Source organism: Enoplosus armatus, chromosome 11 (genome assembly GCF_043641665.1).
Source record: "Enoplosus armatus isolate fEnoArm2 chromosome 11, fEnoArm2.hap1, whole genome shotgun sequence".
Lineage (NCBI taxonomy): Eukaryota > Metazoa > Chordata > Actinopteri > Centrarchiformes > Enoplosidae > Enoplosus > Enoplosus armatus.
In genome coordinates, this window is record NC_092190.1 from 17,262,308 (window position 1) to 17,286,202 (window position 23,895).

General features: G+C 42.5%; 1 protein-coding gene across 3 annotated transcripts; it reads left to right on the top strand.

The window, feature by feature from the left end:
* The first annotated feature begins 832 nt into the window (after positions 1 to 832).
* Positions 833 to 23,372, top strand: ranbp2 (RAN binding protein 2). 3 transcript variants are annotated; one of them, XM_070915194.1, is made up of 31 exons: positions 833 to 904; positions 2,009 to 2,076; positions 2,188 to 2,299; positions 3,339 to 3,491; positions 3,726 to 3,956; positions 4,106 to 4,248; positions 4,549 to 4,744; positions 4,960 to 5,100; positions 5,401 to 5,560; positions 5,743 to 5,924; positions 6,548 to 6,738; positions 7,133 to 7,256; positions 8,058 to 8,219; positions 8,662 to 8,799; positions 9,356 to 9,487; positions 9,647 to 9,877; positions 10,030 to 10,113; positions 10,446 to 10,587; positions 10,728 to 10,822; positions 10,925 to 15,404; positions 15,779 to 15,856; positions 17,244 to 17,420; positions 18,013 to 18,099; positions 18,363 to 18,538; positions 18,869 to 18,936; positions 19,006 to 19,169; positions 19,445 to 19,537; positions 19,665 to 19,819; positions 19,946 to 20,219; positions 20,641 to 20,996; positions 22,203 to 23,372. In XM_070915194.1, the coding sequence occupies exons 1-31, from the start codon at positions 833 to 835 to the stop codon at positions 22,506 to 22,508; spliced, it is 9,171 nt and encodes a 3,056-aa protein (XP_070771295.1). In that variant the 3' UTR covers positions 22,509 to 23,372. The 3 variants fall into 3 exon arrangements, with proteins under 3 accessions (XP_070771295.1, XP_070771293.1, XP_070771294.1); XM_070915192.1 differs by having other exon boundaries at positions 18,869 to 19,169; XM_070915193.1 differs by lacking the exon at positions 15,779 to 15,856 and having other exon boundaries at positions 18,869 to 19,169.
* The last annotated feature ends 523 nt before the right edge of the window (positions 23,373 to 23,895 follow it).

Here is a 23,895-nt window from a genome sequence, read left to right on the forward strand (position 1 = left end):
CTAGTGTGCATGTAGTAATGTTTTCAATTTACAATTTTTCACCTCTGTCAGGGTGTAACGTGACATCACTTACAGGTTTAGGATTTACATGTGTCATTTAATTACACCCAAAGGTATGGCAGATTCCCAAGATTTAAAATAAGTTTCCTCCAGCTCCACCTTAACTGCAACTTACTTGGTTTTGGTGTTTACTGTGGTTAAATATGCAATCACACTTATAGGGAGTTTTTTTTAAGGTGCAAACAGCACAGACAACGCTGATATAGAGGGAATGAATGCTTTTATGACACTTATAGTCCTTGTAAAAGACACACACCACTGACACTGCCCCTGATGAAGGCAATATGTATGGTTTAATAAAAGAACTTTGTTTAAAACATTGGAGCTATTACTAGATTTTCATATTTCCCTTTTATGTCAATTATTACCCATGTATTCTTTCAAAATGTAACCAGATACGGTTTCAATGGAGTTTGATTAGTGTTACATAGAATAAATATATTAGTAGTGTTGCATACTAAGGTAGAGTCTGTAGTCCAGGCAGAGGGTTCACCCCAGCCTGCCCACCTCTTCTTCAAAATAAAGTGCGTCAGCGTGCGTCAAACTGAATACTAGATTTTCATTGGTTAAGGAGCCTGATTCAAGAAAGCGCACGCCCCACGTGACCGGCTGCCATTTGACGGTAAAGCCGACATGCGCAATAACATCATGGGCAGTTAACGTTAAGAGTGACAGTCGAACCGATATTAATGTCAGTTTTTATACATTTGTGAATTCCTACTTTTCTATGCACAATCGTCAGCCGTTTTAGAAGTATTTGTTTTTGGAAGCCATGCGGCGGAGTAAGGCTGAAGTGGACCGCTACGTTTCCTCAGTACAGAGTTCCTCTCCCTCACTCAAAGAGGTAAGTTGAACCGGCGGCTAACGTTAGCATGCTGCTGCCATCATGTCAGACCAGCATGTTTCAGCCCGCCGATATGAGGACACAACCTGAACACCAGGATCAAATGATCACTAGTTGTAGTTTTAATTAAGCCGACGTTTGATCAGTTGGCTTGAATGTTGTGTTCGTTGTAACCTCTGTTACGCGAACGCTAGCTAGCCGGCATGATGACGCCTCGTCTTGTCCCCTTAACCCTTAACAAATTGCGCGGCATGGGGCTTATAGCAGCGCTAGCTAATTAGCCGTGCTAGTTAGCATCACTCACACAGCTACTTCGGCTACTTGTACAGGTATTACTAGTTGTATACATTTGGAACAACATGGCTTCAATTCCGCAATACCTGCCGTTAACTCGTGTACAGCAGCTGCACGCCAAGCCCTATTCAGAAATCTGCAATTTAACTTAATTGCTGACTCTATTATCTGTAAACAGAAGTTACTGGACTTGTACATAACTTAACGTTAATGTTGCACCAAACGTTTTCTAAATCGTATACGGTACTGACAAGAAGAAGAGAAACAATAACCTAATAAATATGTAGTTTAGGTTATTTGATATTATGAGAACGAGTGCGTTAAATCACACTAAACTACAAAATATCAAGGATGACAAAATCAAGTTACAATCACAGTAATTCCATTGTGGTCCTTAATGTAAACATATCCACATCATATTACCACCACAATGTATACCTTTTAAAATTATGAAAAACATTTTTAAATTGGGGTGCTTATTATCTTAATGTGCAAATGTAACTGGCACCACAGAATCTAAATCTAAAGGAACAAGTACCAATGTAGGTATTAGACCTCAGCAAGCACAAGTCGGTGAATCATAAGTGAAGATAATCCTGTAACCATGTTGGCTAATATTTTGTTCATTTTCACCATATCAGGACTGAGGGGTCATTTGTATCTGGGATATCTCCTAATAAGACATCTAACTTTTAGTGACGGTATCCCTGTGCTTGCTAGCGAACATAACAAGCAAGATAAATATGATTTAAAGTTGCTCAAAATATTGTTGGTTCACTGATGTTCATCTTCTATGTTTTCTTTCTGCAGAAGCCAGTCAAAGGGTTTTTATTTGCTAAATTGTACTTTGAAGCAAAGGAATATGAACTTGCAAAAAGGTAGGCGCGCACACAAAAGCCCTCCCCCTGTTGTTTACCAAATGTGTTATTACTTATCACGAAGTGTCCGTTATATTGGTAGTAATTTTGCATTTTTCATTCTCTTCCTAGACATGTATCAGAGTATCTCAAAGTCCAAGAGAGGGACCCGAAAGCACACAAATTCCTTGGACAGCTCTATGAGAGAGAGGGAGACATCAACAAGGCAGTAGGATGTTACAAGGTAGGAAGAACATGTCACTGGGGGGGGAAAGTGCAAAGCCTTTCCTTCCTGAAAGAGTGCATGGCATGGTGTGCTCCTTGAAATCAAGGCTCTCCTCCAAATGTTTTTAAAAAGAGGATGGTCAAACTCTGCCACAAAACCTGCATTTAATGTTATTAATTAATCCTTGGCAGATGCTACTGTATGGATTTAATGTTATTAATTGCAGGGTTGGTGGTTAAAATTCTTGAAGAGATTGATTTTATAATACAAGGTGTATGTAACTAACCTTGATTATTGGTGGACCAATCAAACAGGTATTTTGGGCTGGTATTAATACCTGCATAGGGAGTGGAAATAGTACACATTGCTCTGAATGCAGTTGCATTTAATAGTAAATTTAAATTTAAACTAACAATCTATAAATTGTATATGCTGTCTGATCCTACTGCCCATGTTCAAGTGGCAAATTTTGACAGTCCCATTCACACCTACTTTACCATGTTATAATAACTGATTTAATAAAGGCTACTGTATGCATGCTTTTAAAAATGTTCAGAAATAAAGCTTACTGTAAGTTTCTAGTGGGCTATAACAAAACTATCAGTATCGTCCTTAGCTGATGTTTAGAGTCTGTGTTTCCCTCCCAGCTGTGGTCTTAAATATATACAAATATACATTTAAACAAAAAATCTGACATTTAATTATCACAATGTGAGAAGAATGAGGAGATGGAACGTTTTATTCTCTGATATCACAAAGTAGGGAGACAAAAAAATGAAGCATGATAAAATCACAAATTTGCATCAGAGGGCTTTACGCAGCCCTCTTGCCTCTCAATTCATCATGTTTATTCAATAACATCATGAGGCCCCACTCTCCAACATGTGACTTCACCGTGGTACAAACAAAGTAGCCATTTTACTATTTCTTTTTCTTCCCCACTTGTCATATTTTGAATGCTGAGTCTCGCGCTTTAGATTACATGTCTGCAGGCTTTTGTAAAAACCTTTGTAAAAGAGACACTAGTATGTCTGAACCTCTTTATGCGTGTACGTAGCGGTCAGTGGACTTGAACCCAGCCCAGAGGGACCTGGTGCTGAAGGTGGCTGAGTTACTGGTCAGTAAGGAGGAATGTGACAGCAGAGCAGAGTTTTGGGTGGAGAAAGCTGCCAAGCTACTGCCAGGAAACCCTGCAGTCTTCAACCTGAAGGTGAGCCTCCTTTTCTTCTGAATCCCCAGTAAGACCTTTATTATGCACTACATCAGTAAGCTGTTGAAGTAATCGAGTGCCACTATTTTAACTTGTCTGTAACTTACTATGTCATTGTATTGTCAGTGCCTTAAAGTTAATTTTCCAACTTTTCACGAAGGAGCTGCTTATTAATTAAAGGAGGAAAGGATGCCACACTGACCCTCTGTGGTTTATCTGTGCTGTTCTATGCAGGAGCGTTTGTTAAGTCGTCAGGGTCAGCCGGGTTGGAACCGGTTGTTTGACCTCCTCCAGGCCGAGCTGGCAGCGAGGCCGGCTGACGCTCATGTGAACGTGAAGCTGGTTCAGCTGTTCTGTCAGGACGGGCGGCTGGATGAAGCTGTTAAGCATTGCCTGGCTGCTGAGAAAAGGGGCATGCTGAGCCACAGTCTGGACTGGTACACAGTGGTGTTGCACACACTGCAGGTCAGTATGGAAACATAGAGTATACTTGACAGGGTTGGAGAAGCATGCACTTTTGAAAGCTTCTATGGTGTTCTGTTGTATTTATCGTAGTTAATTCTAACCTGTTTTAACTTAAAATGATGCTAAACAATGGATATCCTTTGTTGCAGGAGTATCTCGCTCAGCCCAGCGTCTCTAGTAATGAGAAGATGTGTCGGCGTCTCCAGAGGGAGCTGCTATTGGCCCACTGCAGCCTGCTGAGAATCACACTGTCTGAGAGCAGCGTGCAGCCCAGCCTCGATGCCCTCAGTGGGTAGGTCATGTTCCTAAAATCCTAAAGTCAACTTCAGTCTACTTTTTGGATTTGAGAGTAAATGTGTTTTTCCAACCTTCCAGGTGACCATTTGTTTCAATTTATTCCACTAAAGCATCTTCACAACTGCAGGAACTGTGCTGTACATTAAACTGTTTGTGTGTGTGTGTGTGTGTGTGTGTGTGTGTGTGTGTGTGTGTGTGTGTGTGTGTGTGTGTGTGTGTGTGTGTGTGTGTGTGTGTGTGTGTGTGTGTGTGTGTGTGTGTGTGTGTGTGTGTGTGTGTGTGTGTGTGTGTGTAGTTTTGACCAAGCTATGCAGGCGCTGAGCAGTGTTGCTACCCGCCACGCAGACGATCTTTTTGAGGTGTTTGTGGAGATGAGAGGTCACCTCTACCTGCATGCTGCCACACTGCTGTTAAAGCTGGCTCAGGATCGCCAGCAGACCTGGAGGGCCATTATTGACCTGGCTGCACTATGCTACCTGCTGGCATACCAGGTACTGACACACCAACTAGCCGACTGCCGTTGAGGAATGGGGCTAGCCTATTACCAGGGTCTTCTCCAAAAGCAGGTGTTGCAAAAGTGGGGATTGTCCTATAATCAGGCTGTCTTTTATTTAACAAAATGGCTTTTTTTTTGCATTGCACAGACAGGAACTTTTGAATATAGACAGTGTTTGAATACAGTTTGGTTTGTTTGTCCTTCCACCAGGTCCCCAGACCAAAGGCTAAAGTGACCAAAAGAGACCAGTCAGCCCCACAGCTTCTGGAGCTGCTGGCCAGCGACAGACAGAGTCAGGCCGGCCACATGTTGCTAAATCTGAGCACTGATTCATCCACCTTGATCAGAGAGGTCTGTGCATGTGTTGTGGTTCAGTTTAGTTAAAGGCCTGGAATGAAAAGTGCCATATGTCTCTGAAGGGCATTGTAATAAATAGATTGGAATAATTTAATTTTGCATGTGCAAAATATGATTTGTGGAGGTTTTACGCTACAAACCTCTGTCACAACCGTGACGGATGCACTATTGCTTTGTCTTTATAGTCTTACACTAACATTACTCTAACATTCTGCATCATAGCGATAGACAGCACTGGTTTACTTAATTTATATGTTTAGAAACAGAGAATCATTTTATGTTTTCTGTGTGTAGGTGGTGGAGGCGTTTGGGAACCGTAGCGGTCAGGACTCTCTGTTTGAACTCCTGTTTGGACCACAGGCCTCCACTGGTTCTTCCTTTATTGCCAATGATGACATTCGTTCCATTAACACCATGGCTCCAGAGCTCTCTCAACTGGCCAAATGGGACGCAGGTATGAAACCAATAATCTGACTGAGTACTAAAGTAGACTGAAGAGCTCATTGTTGCAGTCCTTAGTTCCAAAATATCTCACATACTCCCAAATAGTGGCTTAAATTTTTTTCTGCATACAAGCAACCGTTGTGACATTTTAAGTACTCCTACATGGTCATAACTTTGGTGCCTCCTCTGTAGGCTCCATCCTGCTGCATAGTGGTGACCTGCAACACCTAAGCTGGTTGGGGCTACAGTGGACCCTTCTGGCCCAAAGACCGGCCATGCGGGACTGGCTTCAGCAGCTCTTTCCCAGGCTCACTCTGGAAACCTCCAAACTGGACACCAACGCACCAGAGTCCATCTGCCTGCTGGACCTGGAGGTAGGTGGAATCATGTGGGCTGGTTTGGTGTGACCACATAACGCGTGATGAAGCTTTGCTGGAGAGGTTTACACTCGTTTTCACTAATATATTCAGCACATCCCAAGAGTGTTATAAAACGTATGAAAGAAGATTTTAATCATGCATGTAGATGTGTGAAACAGGATATTTTTATTTATAGAATTAAATACACAACAATGTATAATGTACAATAAACAATTGCTTGTGAAACAAAGATTTGGTACACAGAATTTGTTCTAATGTCAGTCTCATTAATCCTGTCTTTAGCAAGTACATTAGAGCTTTCAAAAACTCACAATAGAGTACAATTTCTCCCCGGGATCAATAAAGTATTTCTGATTCTGATTCTGAAGATTTGTTGTCCCAGGATCACATGTTGACAGCCACAAGTGAGCATCTAATTTTCAGCAAGAGTAGTTTTAGTATGTCTGCAGCTGAGCAAAATGGCTATATAGAGGTCAAACATTGCTTTTTTTGTTAATGACCAAATATTTTGTGGAAAGACTCTGTAGTGTATCTGTACGATTGATACACTTTTGCTACTGAGGTCTTGTATTGGTTCTGAAATTCAGTCTCTCACTCATCTGGTTTACTCCATCCAGGTGTTTTTATCTGGAGTGGTGTTCTGTAGCCACTGTCAGCTCCAGGAGACGGCGAAGATCAGCAGTGGAGTGAACCATCAGCAGCTTTATGAGCCTCGTTGCCTCCCCCTTCCCCTCCTTCGCCTGTTGACCACTGACAGACAGAGGGAGTGGTGGGATGCCATCTACAGCCTCATTCACAAACGAGCAGCGTGAGTAAAACTAGCGCTGAAACAAAACATACAGTGTAACATACAGTTTAGCACTGTAGATATTCTGCTATTGAGACAGCACACAAGACAGCAGTAGAGTGCATAATGCATTTACAGATTGTATTCTGGTTGTCAATGAAGAGTTTGAGTGGTTCACAATCTCAACATGGTCAATCCTGCAATGTATAAAGTAGTGACGGTGCCAGTAACTTGTCTTTTATGGAACATTTGGTTACGGTCAAGAGTTTGAAATCCCAGGAAACTCATAGAAGGCAACAATGAACTCTTTTACAGTTTCCACACGTGTTGATAACAGGATTAAAATAACATTGAACCTCTTGTTGATGTCAATGTTGAGGCTGAGCAGGTGTTTTTGTTGTATTTCTTCATGTAGTCCTGGCATGTCGGCCAAACTGCGGATGATTGTGCAACATGGATTGAACACTCTGAGGGCTGGGGAGAAACATGGGCTCCAACCAGCACTGGCCATCCATTGGGCTCAATGTCTCAGCCAGACGGTACACACACACACACACACACACACATGCACTGTTTCCACAAGCTCAGTGAGTAGCCAGCTAAAGTATTTTCATTTTGGGGTCTAAACCTCAGGCAGGGGTGCTTGGCTAGCAGATGGAGTCACAGGAGATTTTTAATACTGAAATAGTTGTTTGACTGTATTTTTACAGTGTGCCAAAATTCACACAAAACACTGTAATTGTAATTGACAACTAAAGCATCCAGTCACAAGTTCTTGCTTTGCCTTTGTTAGTGCTACTGCATAATGATTGGGTAATGTGCAATAGGATGAACGCATCATACTGCAGCACTTTCACAGCATAAAGGCAAAGCAACACAAGGTGTAAAGATGGACAGGTGTATGTGATGCATGAACATCAATATGAATATATCAGTATGATCAACTTCCTTCATTTTAAGCATTACTAAGATGGTCAGCGAGAAAGGGCTCCAGATCATTTGTGGGTGGCAGTCGTGCACACATAGACCAGGGCCAGAAAAATAGCACTTGGATAACTCAGCACCTTGCCAGATCCTGCAGACATGTGTGCCTTTCCACCTGCTCCTTTCTGTCACTCACAGCTGCTAAATGTGATGAAGATGTCCAAACAGACACATGTGCTGGTTCTTTGACTATGTGTGCATTTGTTTTATGGTACATCTTGTAACACCTGAAGAAACAAAAGTGCATGAACTGTTTGTCTTACCTTGTTAATGTTGTTTTCCCTGCATTAAACTTATGCAGCAGGCTTGCCTTCTCTCTTTGATGTTCAGCTATCTTTGTATGTTTAATAACCCAGGGTGATGGAGTGCACTCGTACTACGACCAGAAGGAGTACATCAGCCGCAGTGTCTACTACTGGAAAGTTGCACTTCCATTGTTGGAAAAGATAAAGAACAGACGCAGTATACCAGAACCCCTTGAACCCCTCTTCATACACTTTCCCTCCAAAGACATTCAGGTAAATGCTATTGTCAGTTTCCTTTTTTATTATGTGAAATTCTGAGTCTAAGTGGTGATGTCCACTCTCAAATCCTGATGCAGTCTAGTCTTTAGTCTGAAGATGTTGAGGCTTTTGGCTCTGCATGCAAATAACCATCATCTTTTATAAGCTATTTTTATGAATGATGTGCTTTGTCTTTCAGTGTTTACGCCTTGTGTTGTAATGCTTTTATTAGTTTATAATTGATTTTAACACAATTTTACAGGTTTTTGACATTTTTCAACTAGTAAGTGTTTCTGTTGGTCAAATGGTAGATCTAAGAGTTTGCGTTTTGATTCGCACTGAGGCCACCAAAGCAAATGAATGCACCTTTTGATACTACAGTTTTAATTTGCCAAATGACCGATCCAAGTTGAACCATTTTGGCTTACAAATTTTATGTGTCTGTGTTCCTGTTCAGATTTCTTCTGTTAGGGATTATGAAGAGGAAGCCAAGATAGCAAAAGCGGCTCTCCTTGACATTGAAGGCAAGACCGAGGAGGCCATCGCTACCTTGGAAACCATCAATAACATGTCGTCCATCTGGCATTTGGCACAGGTTAGTCATACGCGTCTACACAACATAACTGGGATAAGGTCATCTTTCACCATCTGGGTTAAACAATAGCTGTATATTTTTAATATTTTAGTTTTTATAGATGTGTACCATCTTTTTGGTTTACAAATTCAAGAGCCAGTTTACTCTTTACTCCCATTCATGGCAGCTAGTGGTCCAACAGATCTTTATAAAGCAGGAATAGTGCATTCCCAATAATCATTAATGGATATCTTGTTAAAATATACATAACGAACTTTGTGGAAGTTTAGGCATAATAAGCATGCATTTGCCATAGGCCTTTGGAGCTGTGTCAGTTAAATAATGCAAGACAGAGTAGGTGGGTAGGGTTGATTCCACAAAAGGTACTTCTGCTCAATCTGACAGCATGGTGTTGTTTGCTTTTTCACTGCATCTTCCAATGTTTGCTGCCTTGGCACCAACATCCTCTGAGCTGCTATCTGGGACAACGCCCCTAATTCCTAATATGCTAGTGCTGCTGACACCTACACATGCCTTTGCTATTCGTTTTCTATGATGTGCTGTGTTTCCTTGGCAGATCTACCAGCGGCTATCAGAAGAGGCCAGCAACGGGGTTGAGGAGACCCAAGACAGATGCATCACTTTTCTGAGAAAGTTCAGGACCTACCTGTCAAAGATCTACAATGCTAATGCAGATGACATTGAGAAGGCAAGTCCCATTTCTTTTTGCTCCAAGCAAGCTGAACCTTAAAACAGCAAAAACTGGTGACACATTATTCAGGGAATGAGTTGGCATACTGGACACAGTATATCTTCATGCTTTTACAACCCTGCAGCTATGTAACCATTTATTACACTTGTGTCCCAGCTGCCTGTTTCCATGGAGGAAGTTGTGGACCTCCTGAACGATGTGAATCAACAGCTGGGGGACAGTGGAGAGGCCATGGATGAAGAGGAGGAGAAGGAGGAGGAGGGTCGAAGAAGACCAACCCACTCCAGCCCTGCTCATCCCACAGAAACCTCTGCCACCATATCCCACATAAAGTTCTCAACTCCCTCTCCTAACAAAAGCATCGTCTCCCCTTCCAAAAGACACCTGGTAGGTTCAGGTTATTGGTTCTCATTCAGAAGACCAGCTGAGATGTCTTAATGCCATCAATATATTAAGCATTTCCTTGGGTTTATCACAGACATATAGATTCAAAACACAAATTAAGTGACTTTTCATAATTTCTTTCCCCTTTTGTTCAGATTTCTCCCAAGACACCACCTCATTGGGTGGAGGACCAGAAAAGTCTCCTCCAGATGCTGTGTCAGCAAGTTGAAGCCCTCAAGGTCAGGATAAGAAATTAAAAATCTTTTTTTCTATTTAATTCCACACTGGTTCCACTTAGATGGAATAAATGAGTGAGTGAGAACAGTGCAAGTTTAAAAGAGAAACTCAAAGCAGTAGAGTGGTGAGTATGGAAATAGATGGGTACATTATGCTAAATTTATCATAACAAAAGGTAATGAAATTATATGGGTGCATGACATTGATTAACATATTAATGGCTTAGTAAATTATGTCGATATCCTACATATTCTTCTTTTAGTGTGAGTTAAAAGTTCTGCATAGATGTGTCCAATTGACTCACTTCTCATTAATGAATCTCCTTGTTTGGCAGAATGAGGTCCATGATCTGAGACACAACTCTTCAGGGACTGCAGGCTCCCCTCATCACAAGATGTATGGGGAGAGCTATGGGGCAGAGGGCCTACAGGAGCCTTTTACCCCCGCCCAGTCCTACCATGGGGCCCCCCTAACAGGTCAGCACACTAGATAGAACCAAAGCATATCTAAATTTTATAGTTCTATATTATTGTCTAAAAGTATTAGACAGAAATAGTCTATAAAATTAACAAAATCTTTACATATTTGTATCTTTTTTTTTTCTTTCTTTTTTAAGTTGCCACCACCGGCCCCTCTGTGTACTACAACCAGTCTCCAGCTTATAACTCTCAGTATCTCCTGCGCACAGCAGCAAATGTAACCCCCACCAAGGTAATTATCACGCTTTAACATTAGTTCACAATAATAAACATGTTCAGAATATACTCAATGGTGTTTGTTTTGTTTTTTTCCCCCCTCTCTCTCTTTACACAGGGTCCAATGTATGGCATAAACCGTATGCCACCTCAGCAGCATATGTATGCCTACCAGCAGCCCACTCATACACCTCCATTGCAGACTGCCCCAGCCTGCATTTATCCTCCTCAAGAACCAGTCTTTGGTGCCCCTCTTCGGTTTGAATCACCAGCCACAAGCCTTCTTTCCCCATATAGTGAAGAATATTATGGCCAGAGTGTAACCCAACAAACCACTAACCCTCCCCTGCCTGAACCTGGCTACTTCACCAAACCAGCTGTAGTCCCTGTTCAGCCTCCAAAGAGCATCGAGGGGAAGCCTATGGACTTTGGGAAGCTCTCCTTCAGCCAGCAGGCACCTGCTGAAGTCCCCAAAGTGCCTAGTTTTGGAGCAGGGGCAGTTGCCCAGTCAACGCCTTCAGGTGCTTTTAAATTCAACTCCAACTTTAAATCCAACGATGGAGATTTCACTTTCTCAGCTTCCCAGGGTAAGCACAGTGAAAGTCTGCTTGGTCTTCTTACGTCAGACATTCCCACTAAAACGGATACTGTCCCAGAGAAACCCCCAGCCCTTGAGCAGCCCCCCAGCCAAGCAGGCATCTTCACCTTTGGCAATAAAAATGCTACTGGCTTCTCCTTTGTTGATTCTGCGCCAAGCACAGGCACAGGAAGTCTGTTTGGCAAGGTGGAGCAGCCATTTAAATTTGGGGATCTTACTAAGCCAATGTTTGGGGTTGCCCAGTCTGCAGCAGAAGAGGAAAGAGCAGTGGAGAGCGACAATGACAGCACTCATGTTGAGGAGGATGAGGATGGTCCTCACTTTGAACCCATTGTACCCCTTCCTGATAAAGTAGATGTGAAAACAGGTGAGGAGGAAGAGGAGGAAATGTTTTGTAACAGGGCAAAGCTGTATCGATTTGACACAGAGACAAAAGAGTGGAAGGAGCGGGGCATTGGAAATGTTAAAATCCTGAAACACACCACTAAAGGGAAGGTCCGCCTCTTAATGAGAAGGGAACAGGTCCTTAAGATATGTGCAAACCACTACATCAATGCCGATATGCTGCTGAAACCAAATGCTGGCTCTGACAAATCCTGGGTCTGGAATGCCATTGATTATGCAGATGAAGAGCCTAAGCCCGAACAGCTGGCCATCCGCTTCAAAACAGTAGACGAGGCATCATTTTTCAAAGCTAAGTTTGAGGAAGCCCAGAAAATTGTGCTCAAATCAGAAGAAAAGCACGATCCAGAGGAGAAGAAAGAGGAAAGCTCTAAAGATTCTAAATCACTGGCAGCCCAGTTTGCTCTTAAAGAAGGGGAATGGGAGTGCACTGTGTGCTGTGTAAGAAATAAACCCACGGAAATGCGGTGCGCCGCCTGTCAAAGTGCCAATCCCAATTCTTCATCCAAGCCAGACATTCAGCCTGCTGGTGACACCAAAGCCAGTCCCTTTACTTTCAAATTTGGGACTGATTTATCAAAACCAAGTAGTTCTGGCTCTACATTTACTGGATTTGGTGCTTTTGGAGCATCTATACCCTCCTCATTTACATTTGGCACCAGCACTTCAAAACCTGCTGATACAGTAACCAGCTCGTTTGGTTCTGGCTTTGGGGCTCAGTTTGGCAAGAAGGCAGGGCAGTGGGACTGTGATGTATGTGAAGTAAGAAATGAAGCCTCTGCAGACAGTTGTGTTTCCTGTAAAACTCTTAAAGCCTCACCTAAAACAACTGTGACAGCACAAACAGCACCAGCTGCAGATGCACCTGTAGCGCAGCCCTCTATATCTGCCGTTGGCTCTGGGTTTGGTGCCCAGTTTAGCAAGAAGCCCGGGCAGTGGGACTGTGATTTATGCGAAGTAAGAAATGAAGCCTCTGCTGACAAATGTGTTGCCTGTAATACCCCCAACCCTGCTGCTAAATCAACAGATGGGGATACAGTATCATCACATCTGCCAGCAGTGTCAGGATGTGGGTCTGGTTTTGCAAAATATAATGGGCAGTGGGACTGCGATGCCTGCCTGGTCAGGAATGATGCATCAGCTGCTGAATGTGTTTCCTGCCATGCCCCAAATACCACTCCCTCTTTAGAAGCCATGTTTGCTATAAAGGATGGAGAATGGGATTGTGACACATGTCTGGTGAGAAACAATGCCTCTGCCTCTCAGTGTCTGGCCTGTCAAACACCAAATCCCAATGATAAAATCACAACCAGCGCTGCTCCCTCAGCCTCCACATTCAGCTTTACCTTTGGAACCAAGAGTTCATCAAGCCAGCCTGCTGGAACTGGATTCACAATGCCTTTTGAAACTGGCAGCACTTTTCAGTTTGGTCAAAACAAAGATACAAACTCTTTCAAGTTTGAAGCTCCTCAGTCTGGATCTAGTACCACAAGTTCTTCAGGCTTCTCTTTCTCAATGCCCATTCCAGCTGGTGGCTTCAAGTTTGGCATTCAGGACCCTGCAAAAGAAACTCCCTCAACTGATGATCAAACGCCTCCATCAGGGTCAGCCTCCAGTTTTCTGAAAAGCATAGCTGACAAGCACAAGGAGAAAGAAAATGTTTCCAGACCCTCAGTGGGCCAAACAGAGCAAGATCAAAATCCATTAATTGCTGGAAAAACCAATACATTCAGTTTTGCAGACTTGGCACAGTCCTCTGGAGGAGACTTCCAGTTTGGCCAGGGCGACCCCAGTTTCAAAGGTTTCTCTAGGGCCGGTGAGCAGGTGTTCTCATCATTACAGGCAACCCCCACCAAGACGGATGCCTCAAATGAGCTAGAGGATGACGACATGTATAAAACAGAGGAAAATGACGATATCCAGTTTGAACCAGTTGTCCAGATGCCTGACAAGGTGGACCTGGTGACAGGGGAGGAGGATGAACAGGTTCTTTACTCTCAGCGTGTCAAACTGTTCAGATTTGACACCAACACCAGTCAGTGGAAAGAGCGTGGTGTGGGAATCCTTAAATTCTTGAAAAACAGCACTAATGGCAGGCTAAGGGTGCTGATGAGAAGAGAGCAAGTTCTGAAGGTGTGTGCCAACCACTGGATCACCACAACCATGAATCTGAAGCCCCTGGCAGGTTCAGACAAAGCATGGATTTGGATGGCCAATGACTTCTCTGATGGAGATGCTAAACTTGAACAGTTGGCTGCTAAGTTCAAAAGCCCAGAACTTGCTGATGAGTTTAAGGAGAAGTTTGAAGAGTGTCAGAGACTTCTCTTGGACATCCCCCTACAAACCCCGCACAAGCTTGTAGACTCGGGCAGAACAGCACGCCTTATTCAGAAAGCAGAGGAAATGAAGTCTGGTTTGAAAGACCTGAAGTCTTTTTTGACAGATGAGAAAACAAAGATCAAAGATGATGACAGCCGGGGAGACATTACAACATCCAGCAATGTTTCAAGTCTTGTAATCAAGCCTCACGGTGAAACCACCGGCCCCACCTTGGAGTGGGATAACTACGACCTAAGAGAAGAGGCTTTAGATGATACGGCTGACTCATCAGTCTATGCCTCGCCCATCGCCAGCAGCCCCCTGAGAAAGAACCTTTTCCGCTTTGGAGAATCCACTGGTGGGTTCAACTTCAGCTTCCAACCTGGCATCAGCCCCTCCAAGTCTCCTGCAAAGCTTAACCAGAGCAGAGCCTCAGTGGGGACTGATGATGAGCAGGATGTAACCCAGGATGAAGAGAGGGATGGACAGTACTTTGAACCTGTGGTCCCCTTGCCTGATCTGGTGGAGATTTCTACAGGAGAGGAAAATGAACTGGTGGTCTTTAGTCACAGGGCCAAACTGTATCGCTACGATAAGGAACTGGGTCAGTGGAAGGAGAGGGGTATAGGAGACCTCAAGGTCTTGCAGTCTTACAACACCAAACGAGTGAGGTTGATAATGAGGAGGGACCAGGTACTTAAGATCTGTGCCAACCACTGGATCACAGTAGCCATGAAGCTGGAACCTATGAAGGGCGCAGAGAAGGCCTGGGTCTGGAGTGCCTTGGACTTTGCGGAAGTAGGAGAGGGTCATATTGAGCAGTTGGCTGTAAGATTCAAGCTGCAGGACACTGCAAACACATTCAAACGGGTCTTTGAAGAGGCCAAGGTTGCACAACAAAAACAGGAACTCATGACTCCAGTGACATCCAGCGTTGCCACTCCTCAAGATAGTGGATCCACAGCATCTGCAGAGACTGCCACAACTGTATGTGGGAAGGCTGCTATCGCTGTTCTGGAAGAGACCACAAAGGAACGCACTGAGCTTTCCTCCGATGATAAGCCAAGCGCAGCTGGGTCTCCAAGTCCAATCAACCCCTCAAAGACAGTGGTGTCACCCCCTAAGTTTGTCTTTGGCACTGATAGCCTTCAGAAGTTTTTTGGCTCTCCTAAATTTCATTCTGAGACTGAGGAATCTGGATCTGGTTTGAAAGCGAAAGATTCTGGACATCCTGCCATGGCTTCGCCTGCAGCACCTGCATTCAAAATCCCAGAGAAAGGTAAAAAAAAATTGTCTGATGTCTGAGTAACACAACTGTTTTTGTTCATTCAAGTTTTACTCCATTGTCTTGTTTCATCTGCATCTCATTGCTCCATCATCTTCTTAGATGACCCAGCCAAGACACGTCTCAAAATGTTCTAGGACAGATATTGTATTAAGATATTCTGTACCTTTAGTAAAAGTGTATACAGTAAATTATCTACAGGAGGATTTAGTGAACACGCTGAACATGTGTTGCATACCCTCAGAGCTTGAACACATTTCATTCAACGCATTTCACATTTTCATTTTAACACATTTAGTCATGTTTTATGATTATGGTACCAGCCTCACAATTAGTTTCTCTTCGCCCAACAACCCATCATCCTTTAGGACTGGATTTTAGGCTTTTCAAAGATAACCCAATGGCTTTTTGGACCAGCACATCAACCACCCAATTTGAACCCCCAGGTACTCTAATCACTGCAGTGTGTGTTAACACTTATCAGCTGTCACCTGGCTGGCTCTTACTACTAGACAGAAATAACCTGGATGCACGGAGTGGAAAAAACCTTGAAGCTAATGTGTTGCATGTCCAGTGTGTGGAGGTGCATTTTTTATTGTAAAAAATAATTTCAGTAATTAAAATAATATTCAAGTATGTCACAAGATGTAAGTGTCTCACAAAGGAGCGTATCTGCTAATTCATCAGGGTCCCGGTGGAAACAGTGTGTAATACAGTTAAATAATCTCATAAAAGGCAAAAAAATAAAATTTAGTTTAAAACTGTGGCTTATCTTAAATCTGTAGTGTCTTTAGAATCCGTTCAATTCCTCAAGCAGGTTTAGCCCTTTTATTATGGCTGAGTGGTAATTCAATATTATCATTTACTATCTTTCATATAATGATGTTGTGATTAAATTTTATATTTTGATATTGTGGTTCACAGCTCCCATATCTAAATGGATAAAAAGTTTATATTTTTACTCAAAAGTTAGTTTGAGCTCTTAAATACTTGTTTGATATTTGCTCTAGTAAAAATGCTAACTGTTGAATTTGTCTATACAGTATTCCTCTCGCCAACCAAAGAGCAAATGTCCAGTTAAGTTTAGTTGGACTTTCTCTCATCTGAGACTTGAATCTAGATTGAAGGGCAATCAGAAGATCTCATACTGTGCTTCAGTTCATAGGGGCAGAAAGGTGTTGCTATAGATACATGAAAAATGCCACATTCCCCCAATGTAAGCATGCTAAAATATATGTGACTATGGGAATGTGGTAGTGTAATAACTGTCGTTCAATGATTAATGACCAGTCAGCATTTCATTCTTCAATAGACAGTCAAACTAGAGTTTTGTATAGCAACAGGAGACGCATCAGTAATGTCTTTTGAAAGGTGAGCTGAGAAGATTCCACAGAGAGCTTTCCCTCAGAGAGGAATGCACCGTGCAAACGTCACACGTGCCATTTTTAGTGCAGGGTGTGTAGCAACAGCATGACATGCAATTCCCCGCCAAGTCTGGCTTCTGCCAGAGACGTGCACCTAAGCAATGGCTAATTAGAGTTAAAGCTCAGGTATTTATGCTATTTAATGCTACAGTACCATGTGTCGGACAGTAAGTGGTGGAGTCACACAGAGACGTGCATATGTAAACGTTGTCTTAATACAACTTGTCTCACACATTTGTAAATCAAATGCATGCTATTCATTTTTGCCGTGCATGACGTTTGTGTGTGTGGAACTAACCCCTGTGGTTATAAAGGGATTAAAGCAGCTTAATTTCTGCTTCTCTTCTCAGCAGTTCCTTCCCAGCCTGACTATCTATTGTTCTACTTCTATCGTATCTGTCTGTCATAGGCCCAACTCAGGCAGAAGGAGGCAGTGCGGGGTCGGATGAGGACTCTGAGGTGGAGGTTTTGTATGTCAGGGAACCCACTGCTGAACAGGCGGCTTTAGCCAGGAAACTACTGTTGCCTCTCACCTTCTTCTGCTACCAGAATGAACCAGGCTACACCAGCGACGATCAAACTGATGGTAGTAACAAGAGTATAAAAGTGTGTTTTGTTGAAGTGAACATGGTAACTGGGATGGCTCATATGACTTGTTAGATTTAAATTTTGCATTTTCCACAGATGGTATTGTTTTTTATTAATTTACCATCAGCTAATTTCATTATACCAAAATATGACCACTTGCTGCTAAAAAAGCTCTGCAGTGCTTCTCGCTGTCTGCATGATTACTGTATGTACATTCCACATAACCATCCTCTGATGTGAATATATGATAAATAGGTGTAAATATAGTAGATGTTTCAGTCAAACAAATGCAGTTGTTCTGGGAGTGACAAAACAACAAAAGGTCATGATTATATTTTCTTATGCATTTGTATTTGGAGTTTGTTACTGTTGTCTCTCACCATGACGACAAAATATGTTGATGTGCTGAAAATCTGAATACTTCAGTCAGAGAAGTAGACAAAACAAAGACGGTCTTACATTGTTGCTCATTGGCATTGTCCACGTTCTGTGGGAGTGAAGTGGGAACTGTGGAATCGACATCTTTCTTGATAGCAAGACAGTAATTTAAGTGTAAGGAAATGTGTGTTGGATTTGTTTTAAATTTTCAGATGAGGACTACGAGTCAGCAGTTAAAGCCTTGAATGGAAAGCTCTACCTTGATCCACCTGAGAGAAAGTCTGCAGCATGTGGTGATGGTATGTCATATCCTGTTTCACACACTGTTTTATCCAGTTACTCGCCTTCGCTTTTGTCATTTGTCATGTTGGGTTTAATTCATTTCGCAGACAGTCTTAAGGCTGTGATAGATGAAAAAACTATCTCTCCCACGTGTATATACTGCAATATACTGTACACTAAATGGCAATAAGTATGCAAACTTAATCAAAAGTAATGCTCTCCTCACCTGCTAGTCACTCTCTAGCCCTAAACTTGTAAACTTCCTTTGTGCTGCATTCAGAGCCAGACTGCCAGGTGGTGTGGGAGAAGAAGCCGACGCCGGAGGAGGAGGAGAAGGCCAAAAGCCTGCAACTTCCACCCACCTTCTTCTGCGGCCTGAGCACCACAGACAGTGACCCGGACCACGACAAGCCTGAAGACTTTGAGACAGAAGTCCGCAAGGCACAGCAAGACCTGGTAACGGACACTTAATATAAATAGTAATTCTAGTCAAATAAGCATGCAAGCAGACAGTATCTCAATACAGTAGATTACACAGTATTCATGCATGAGGTTAGCTGCCAAGTCTTAAAGTTATGCTTTATAAGATTTCCCACAATGAGAACATAATGGACTTGGCAGAGGTGAAAAGTCAATTTATTCCTGGTGTTGGGACACCGTCATTATTATACTAAGCGGTAAACATTGTAGTTTAGTTACCCTCTTTCGGCTAAAGCTGTAAGTATATTTAGTTTAATCAGTACAAGTACCAGTGTTATTGTAGTTTTAATTCCTAAGTTGTTTCAGGATGCCCAGTTAAACCAAGCTGAAAAGGCCTCCAGCAGCCCTGCTGTAGCCCCAGGAGAGCCGACTCCGTCATCCAGCAGCACAGAAGCTGCAGGCAGCACAGGAGCTGCAGGCAGCACGTCTACTGCTGCAGGCAGCACGTCTACTGCTGCATTGGAGGAGCAGACCTCAGACCAGCCAACAGAGACTCAGAGTGGAGCTCCTAGCAGCAGCTCTCCCATTGACCTGTCAACTAAGAAGAGCCCAGAGCCCGAGTCCAACGCTGGGACTGCAACTACTACAGCTACAACAGCTAGTCAAGGTGTAAACCACTTTCTGTTCATTCAGGGCTTTCCACAAGGAGCCAGCTAGGAGACTATTTCATCATATACACTGATGCTTAATCATATATATTACTGCGAGAAGGTCCATTACATCATATTTTATTTTGAAAACACGATTTGGGCAATCTGACATTAGTTTGCTTACGCGTTCTAGGACATTTTACACAGTAAAATTACAGTGTGTCCCATGACAGGAATAAAAAATCTGCATTCAATTCAGTGTTTAATGATAACTTTGTTCCTCCCACCACAGACTCCTCCAGCTTTGGCTTCAACTCACTTGGAGGCTTCTCTTTTGCTGACTTGGCGCAAAACACAGACAAATTTGCATTTGGAACGAAAGGAGGTTGGCTTCAACACTGACATTTTCTTAAGATGGTCTTTTTGACAACTGACTGACATAGCGTTACCAGTGCATCACCACAACAAAATGATATTTCACTGCATATTTACTGTTTTCTCTTTTTATGAAGACTCCAACTTCTCGTGGGCAAATGCTGGAGCGACAGTATTTGGGTCCGCAGTGACCTCCGCTCCAAAAAACAACGGCGATGAGGAGGGCAGTGATGAAGAGGAGGCTTCTAATAATGTGGACATTCACTTTGAGCCAATAGTGTCATTACCAGAGGTACCATTTTAAAATGCCAAGATCCAATATTTTGGTTTTGGTTTTTTTTAGACATTAAATTGAAGTTCAGTGATTGGGGTACAGGACGGCGCCTCATCCTTGTGCAAAATTGTGTGTGTCTTTCAGGTGGAGACAAAGTCTGGTGAGGAGGATGAGGAAATCCTGTTTAAGGAGCGCGCCAAGCTGTACCGATGGGACCGCAACCTCAGCCAGTGGAAGGAGCGCGGCATTGGCGACCTCAAGATCCTCTTCCACCCAGTCAAACATTTCTACCGAATCCTGATGAGAAGAGAGCAGGTGCTGAGGGTTTGTGCCAACCACACCATCACACAGGAGATAGAACTCAAACCCATGAACGCCTCAGCCAACGCACTGATCTGGACTGCCACCGACTACTCAGGTACACATATAGTCAGTTTCTGCACTGCGTTTGTCTGTTGTTTCAGTCTAATTGTGATTAGCTAGCTATTGTAGAAGCATCTGTGTAGTGACCACACAGCTGTACTCTGTGGTTCCCATGTTCAGAGTGTCAGTTGTTGTCATGGAGACATGCAAGCCTATGTTCTGCTGTTAGTTCTTGTCTAAAATCACATAATTGTACATTGATAACCTGCAATGTTTTAAACCAGTTACCTTTATCCCTTGCTTTCTTTTGCGTTAATATTACAAAAAGCATGTTGTACAGTGGATTCATCAGGTTTTTGAAGGCAAACATTAGCCAATAATGCCAAAATAGTCCTTTGTGCTAACATTTGTATTGATGATTTTCAGCTGTCCCCCCGCGCTGATGGTCTCCTGTCTTTCCCTTTTGTTTTTCCCAGATGGTGATGGCGTAGTGGAGCAGCTGGCGGCCAAGTTCAAAACTCCCGAGATAACCGAATCCTTCAAGAAGACCTTCTGTGAGTGCCAGAGTCGCATAGGCCAAATTGATGGCGACGCCTCATGTATCTCCTCGCCACAGATGTCCAGAGTTCAAGAGCACTCCAGAGACACTAACCCACAGGTGTTCCTCAAAGTGGCAGCCGACGGCCAACCACTGGGCACCATCACCATAGAGCTTTTCTCCCATATTGTCCCCAAGACAGCGGAAAACTTCAGGGCGCTCTGTACCGGCGAGAAAGGCTTCGGGCTTAGGGACTCCATCTTCCACAGGGTCATACCGTCTTTCATGTGTCAGGTGAGGAGGTCATCATGTTTAGATGACTACAGTTTCACACATAATTCAAATGTGAAACTTGTGCAAAGGTACATTTGTTGATAACTATGATGTGCTGACAAATCTATGCTCTCACTGAGTGATGGCTTCTCACCAGAGTTTACTGTATATGTATATATATTTGTACTCTTTTTAATCTACAATTTCAGCAGATATTTCAGTTTCAACAGAGCTGTGTTTGAGACAAATGTGGTTCACCAGTATGGGCCGACACTTTGAATATTACATGTCATCTACTGGCATCTAACACGATCATCATCATTATCATCATCTGTGGTGTGAAGACTTTGAATTTCCACACAGCAAAAGAGATCAAAAGTGTGTGTCCTCATCATTGTTCAGTTATAAACTCCTGCTTGACAGCACTGATAGTCAGAGTGGTGATCACACTGGACAACAGAGGAAGCAGTGCCAGAGTCTGCTCTGGTTCAGGGGTAGTTTAGTTGACCACACAAGCATTCAGCACTGGGGCTGTCACTTTTTTAGAAAAGGTTTGAACAAATTCATACAAACTCTTAATTGGTTCAAATTAATTTAAACGCAGCCTGTCCAAAAATACATTGTAGACTTGACATTGTTCATCCATTTGCTGCTTCTACACTTTTACAAAGACTGCAAACAGCATTACTTTTATCCATGATTTTTTTTTTCTCCATCTGTGTGTGTCACTGTCACATGTCACTGATGACATGCAGTGGATCAGACAGACGTTGCATTTCAGGAACGCCCCCTGCATGAGTACAATAAGGCACAGCCTGTTCTTTTTTTTAATTTGAACAGATCATTTTGAAAGATCATTTGAATTTTAAATCAGAAGTGACAGCCCTATTCAGCAACGGAGCTGAGATCATCAAACATTATGCTGCTCTGCCCTCCTTTCTACAAAATCTCTATCACTCCTATCTTGATTTCTGGTCAGTGTGCAATAAGACAGCAGAGAAGAAAACAGTCTGTTAGGAATTACAACATGAGGTTCAAAGTGTGGCCTTCTCGACTCATGTTTCAGTTCATCAATGTTCAGACAGCAGTGCTACAGCTAGATAGACCTTGTGACATATTAATGTAAATTGTACATTGTTAAAATGTAATTGTTAATAATAAAGTACAATATTCTTTTTATAATTCTCCATGTAACATTACTAATAAGTTTCCCCATTGGTCTTTCAGGCTGGTGACATCACCAACAGTAACGGCACTGGAGGCAAGTCCATCTATGGCAGTAAGTTTGAGGACGAGAACTTTGATGTTCGGCACACGGGCCCGGGCATTCTGTCGATGGCCAATTGCGGGCGCGACACTAACAACTCGCAGTTCTTCATTACCCTGAAGAAAGCCGAACACCTGGACTTCAAACACGTGGCTTTCGGCTTTGTCCGGGACGGCATGGATGTGGTGCAACAGATGGGAGAGCTGGGCACAAAGGGAGGAACGCCCACAAAGAAGCTTGTCATCACAGACTGTGGACAGCTGTAGCTTTTTAAAATGTTAAGATCAAGATTTACAGCTTGGTTTGGGTTATAAAGTTATGGTTAAAAAAAAGACTCTGGATAATGATGTGTTTCCTGTGCAGTGTGTACCCTCCTGCTAAAACTGAATCCGTAGTTATTAGGCATCTGAGAATTAAACACTGATCACAGGACTACTGATCAGGATCATAGAAACTTGGCACCAGTAGCCTGGAATTAGAGGTTATTTTTGCTATCCTATAACATAGTCACATATGGGGAAACATGGCGTAGTATGCGGGAGGAGGCGAACGTATACTTTTTGCTCTGTTGCACTTGCATCTTTATCATCACCTGTCAATACATTCTCGTCATTTGTTTATTTTGTGTGTATAATTGTACATGAACTACATTTTAATGTCTTTTTTTTTTATTTTTATTTTTTAGTTCTTTTGTTTTGCATGTGCTCAATTTCAATGTGCTGGTCCTCTTCATAAGCTCCATTCGGGTATTTTTTCCCTTTTTTTTTCCAAGAAGTCTTAACTATAATTGAAAGGTGAGGTTGAATGCATCTGTTGGTTTGTAACCGTGCCCCTGCCTTCTCTCCAAATGCTGCCTCTGTGTACTTCTTTGTGTCGGGCTCCCCCAGTGATTTTCTTTGTAAGTGGATTCCACAATGTGCAGATAATTGGACTTCATACTTGCCCACATGAACTTGAGTCATCTCACTGTGTTGCCCTGTGGACGGACGGTGGCTAGATGATGACATCTGGTTTGGATTTTACCAAGACGATCCATTATAGTTTGAGATTATCACAGAGTTGAAATGGTGCTTGTTGCACCAAATAATATGCTGATAAAGGAGAAATAAAGTTGCTTTACAAGTAATGGATGTTTGTTTCAAAGGTTTTCTTTTAAATGTTTCATGTTTGTCCTGGTTTAGTATTTCAGACTATTGTAGAAACATCTACCCACAGGCTGCATTCTCACCAAACATGCATGGTCACTGTTGATATTGATTATACACTAAATGTCTACCTGTAACCTCATCACATGTGCAGTGAGCAGAGTAATTTTTCATCTTAAATTGTTTCATTTGAAGGACTTTTAAAGAGCCTGAGTTTACATTCTACACTGGTTTTTACTACTTACTGGATTTTATAGGCTAATAGCAGTATTTTTTGTCTCATATTTAATCTTGATTACTTTGAAGACATAAATAAATGGAGGGTTTCTTGGTTCACCACTACAAATATCAAGCATTTAGGCCTTCATGTTGGAGAATTAATTTTACAGACAATATGACTGAACAGTTAAACTGATGAGATTTTTAAACATTAAAATAATTGAAAAATTTAGTTTTATTTTTGGTGTCTGGTAGTTGTTTCATCCTCGAGTTGGAGCTTGTCAATACA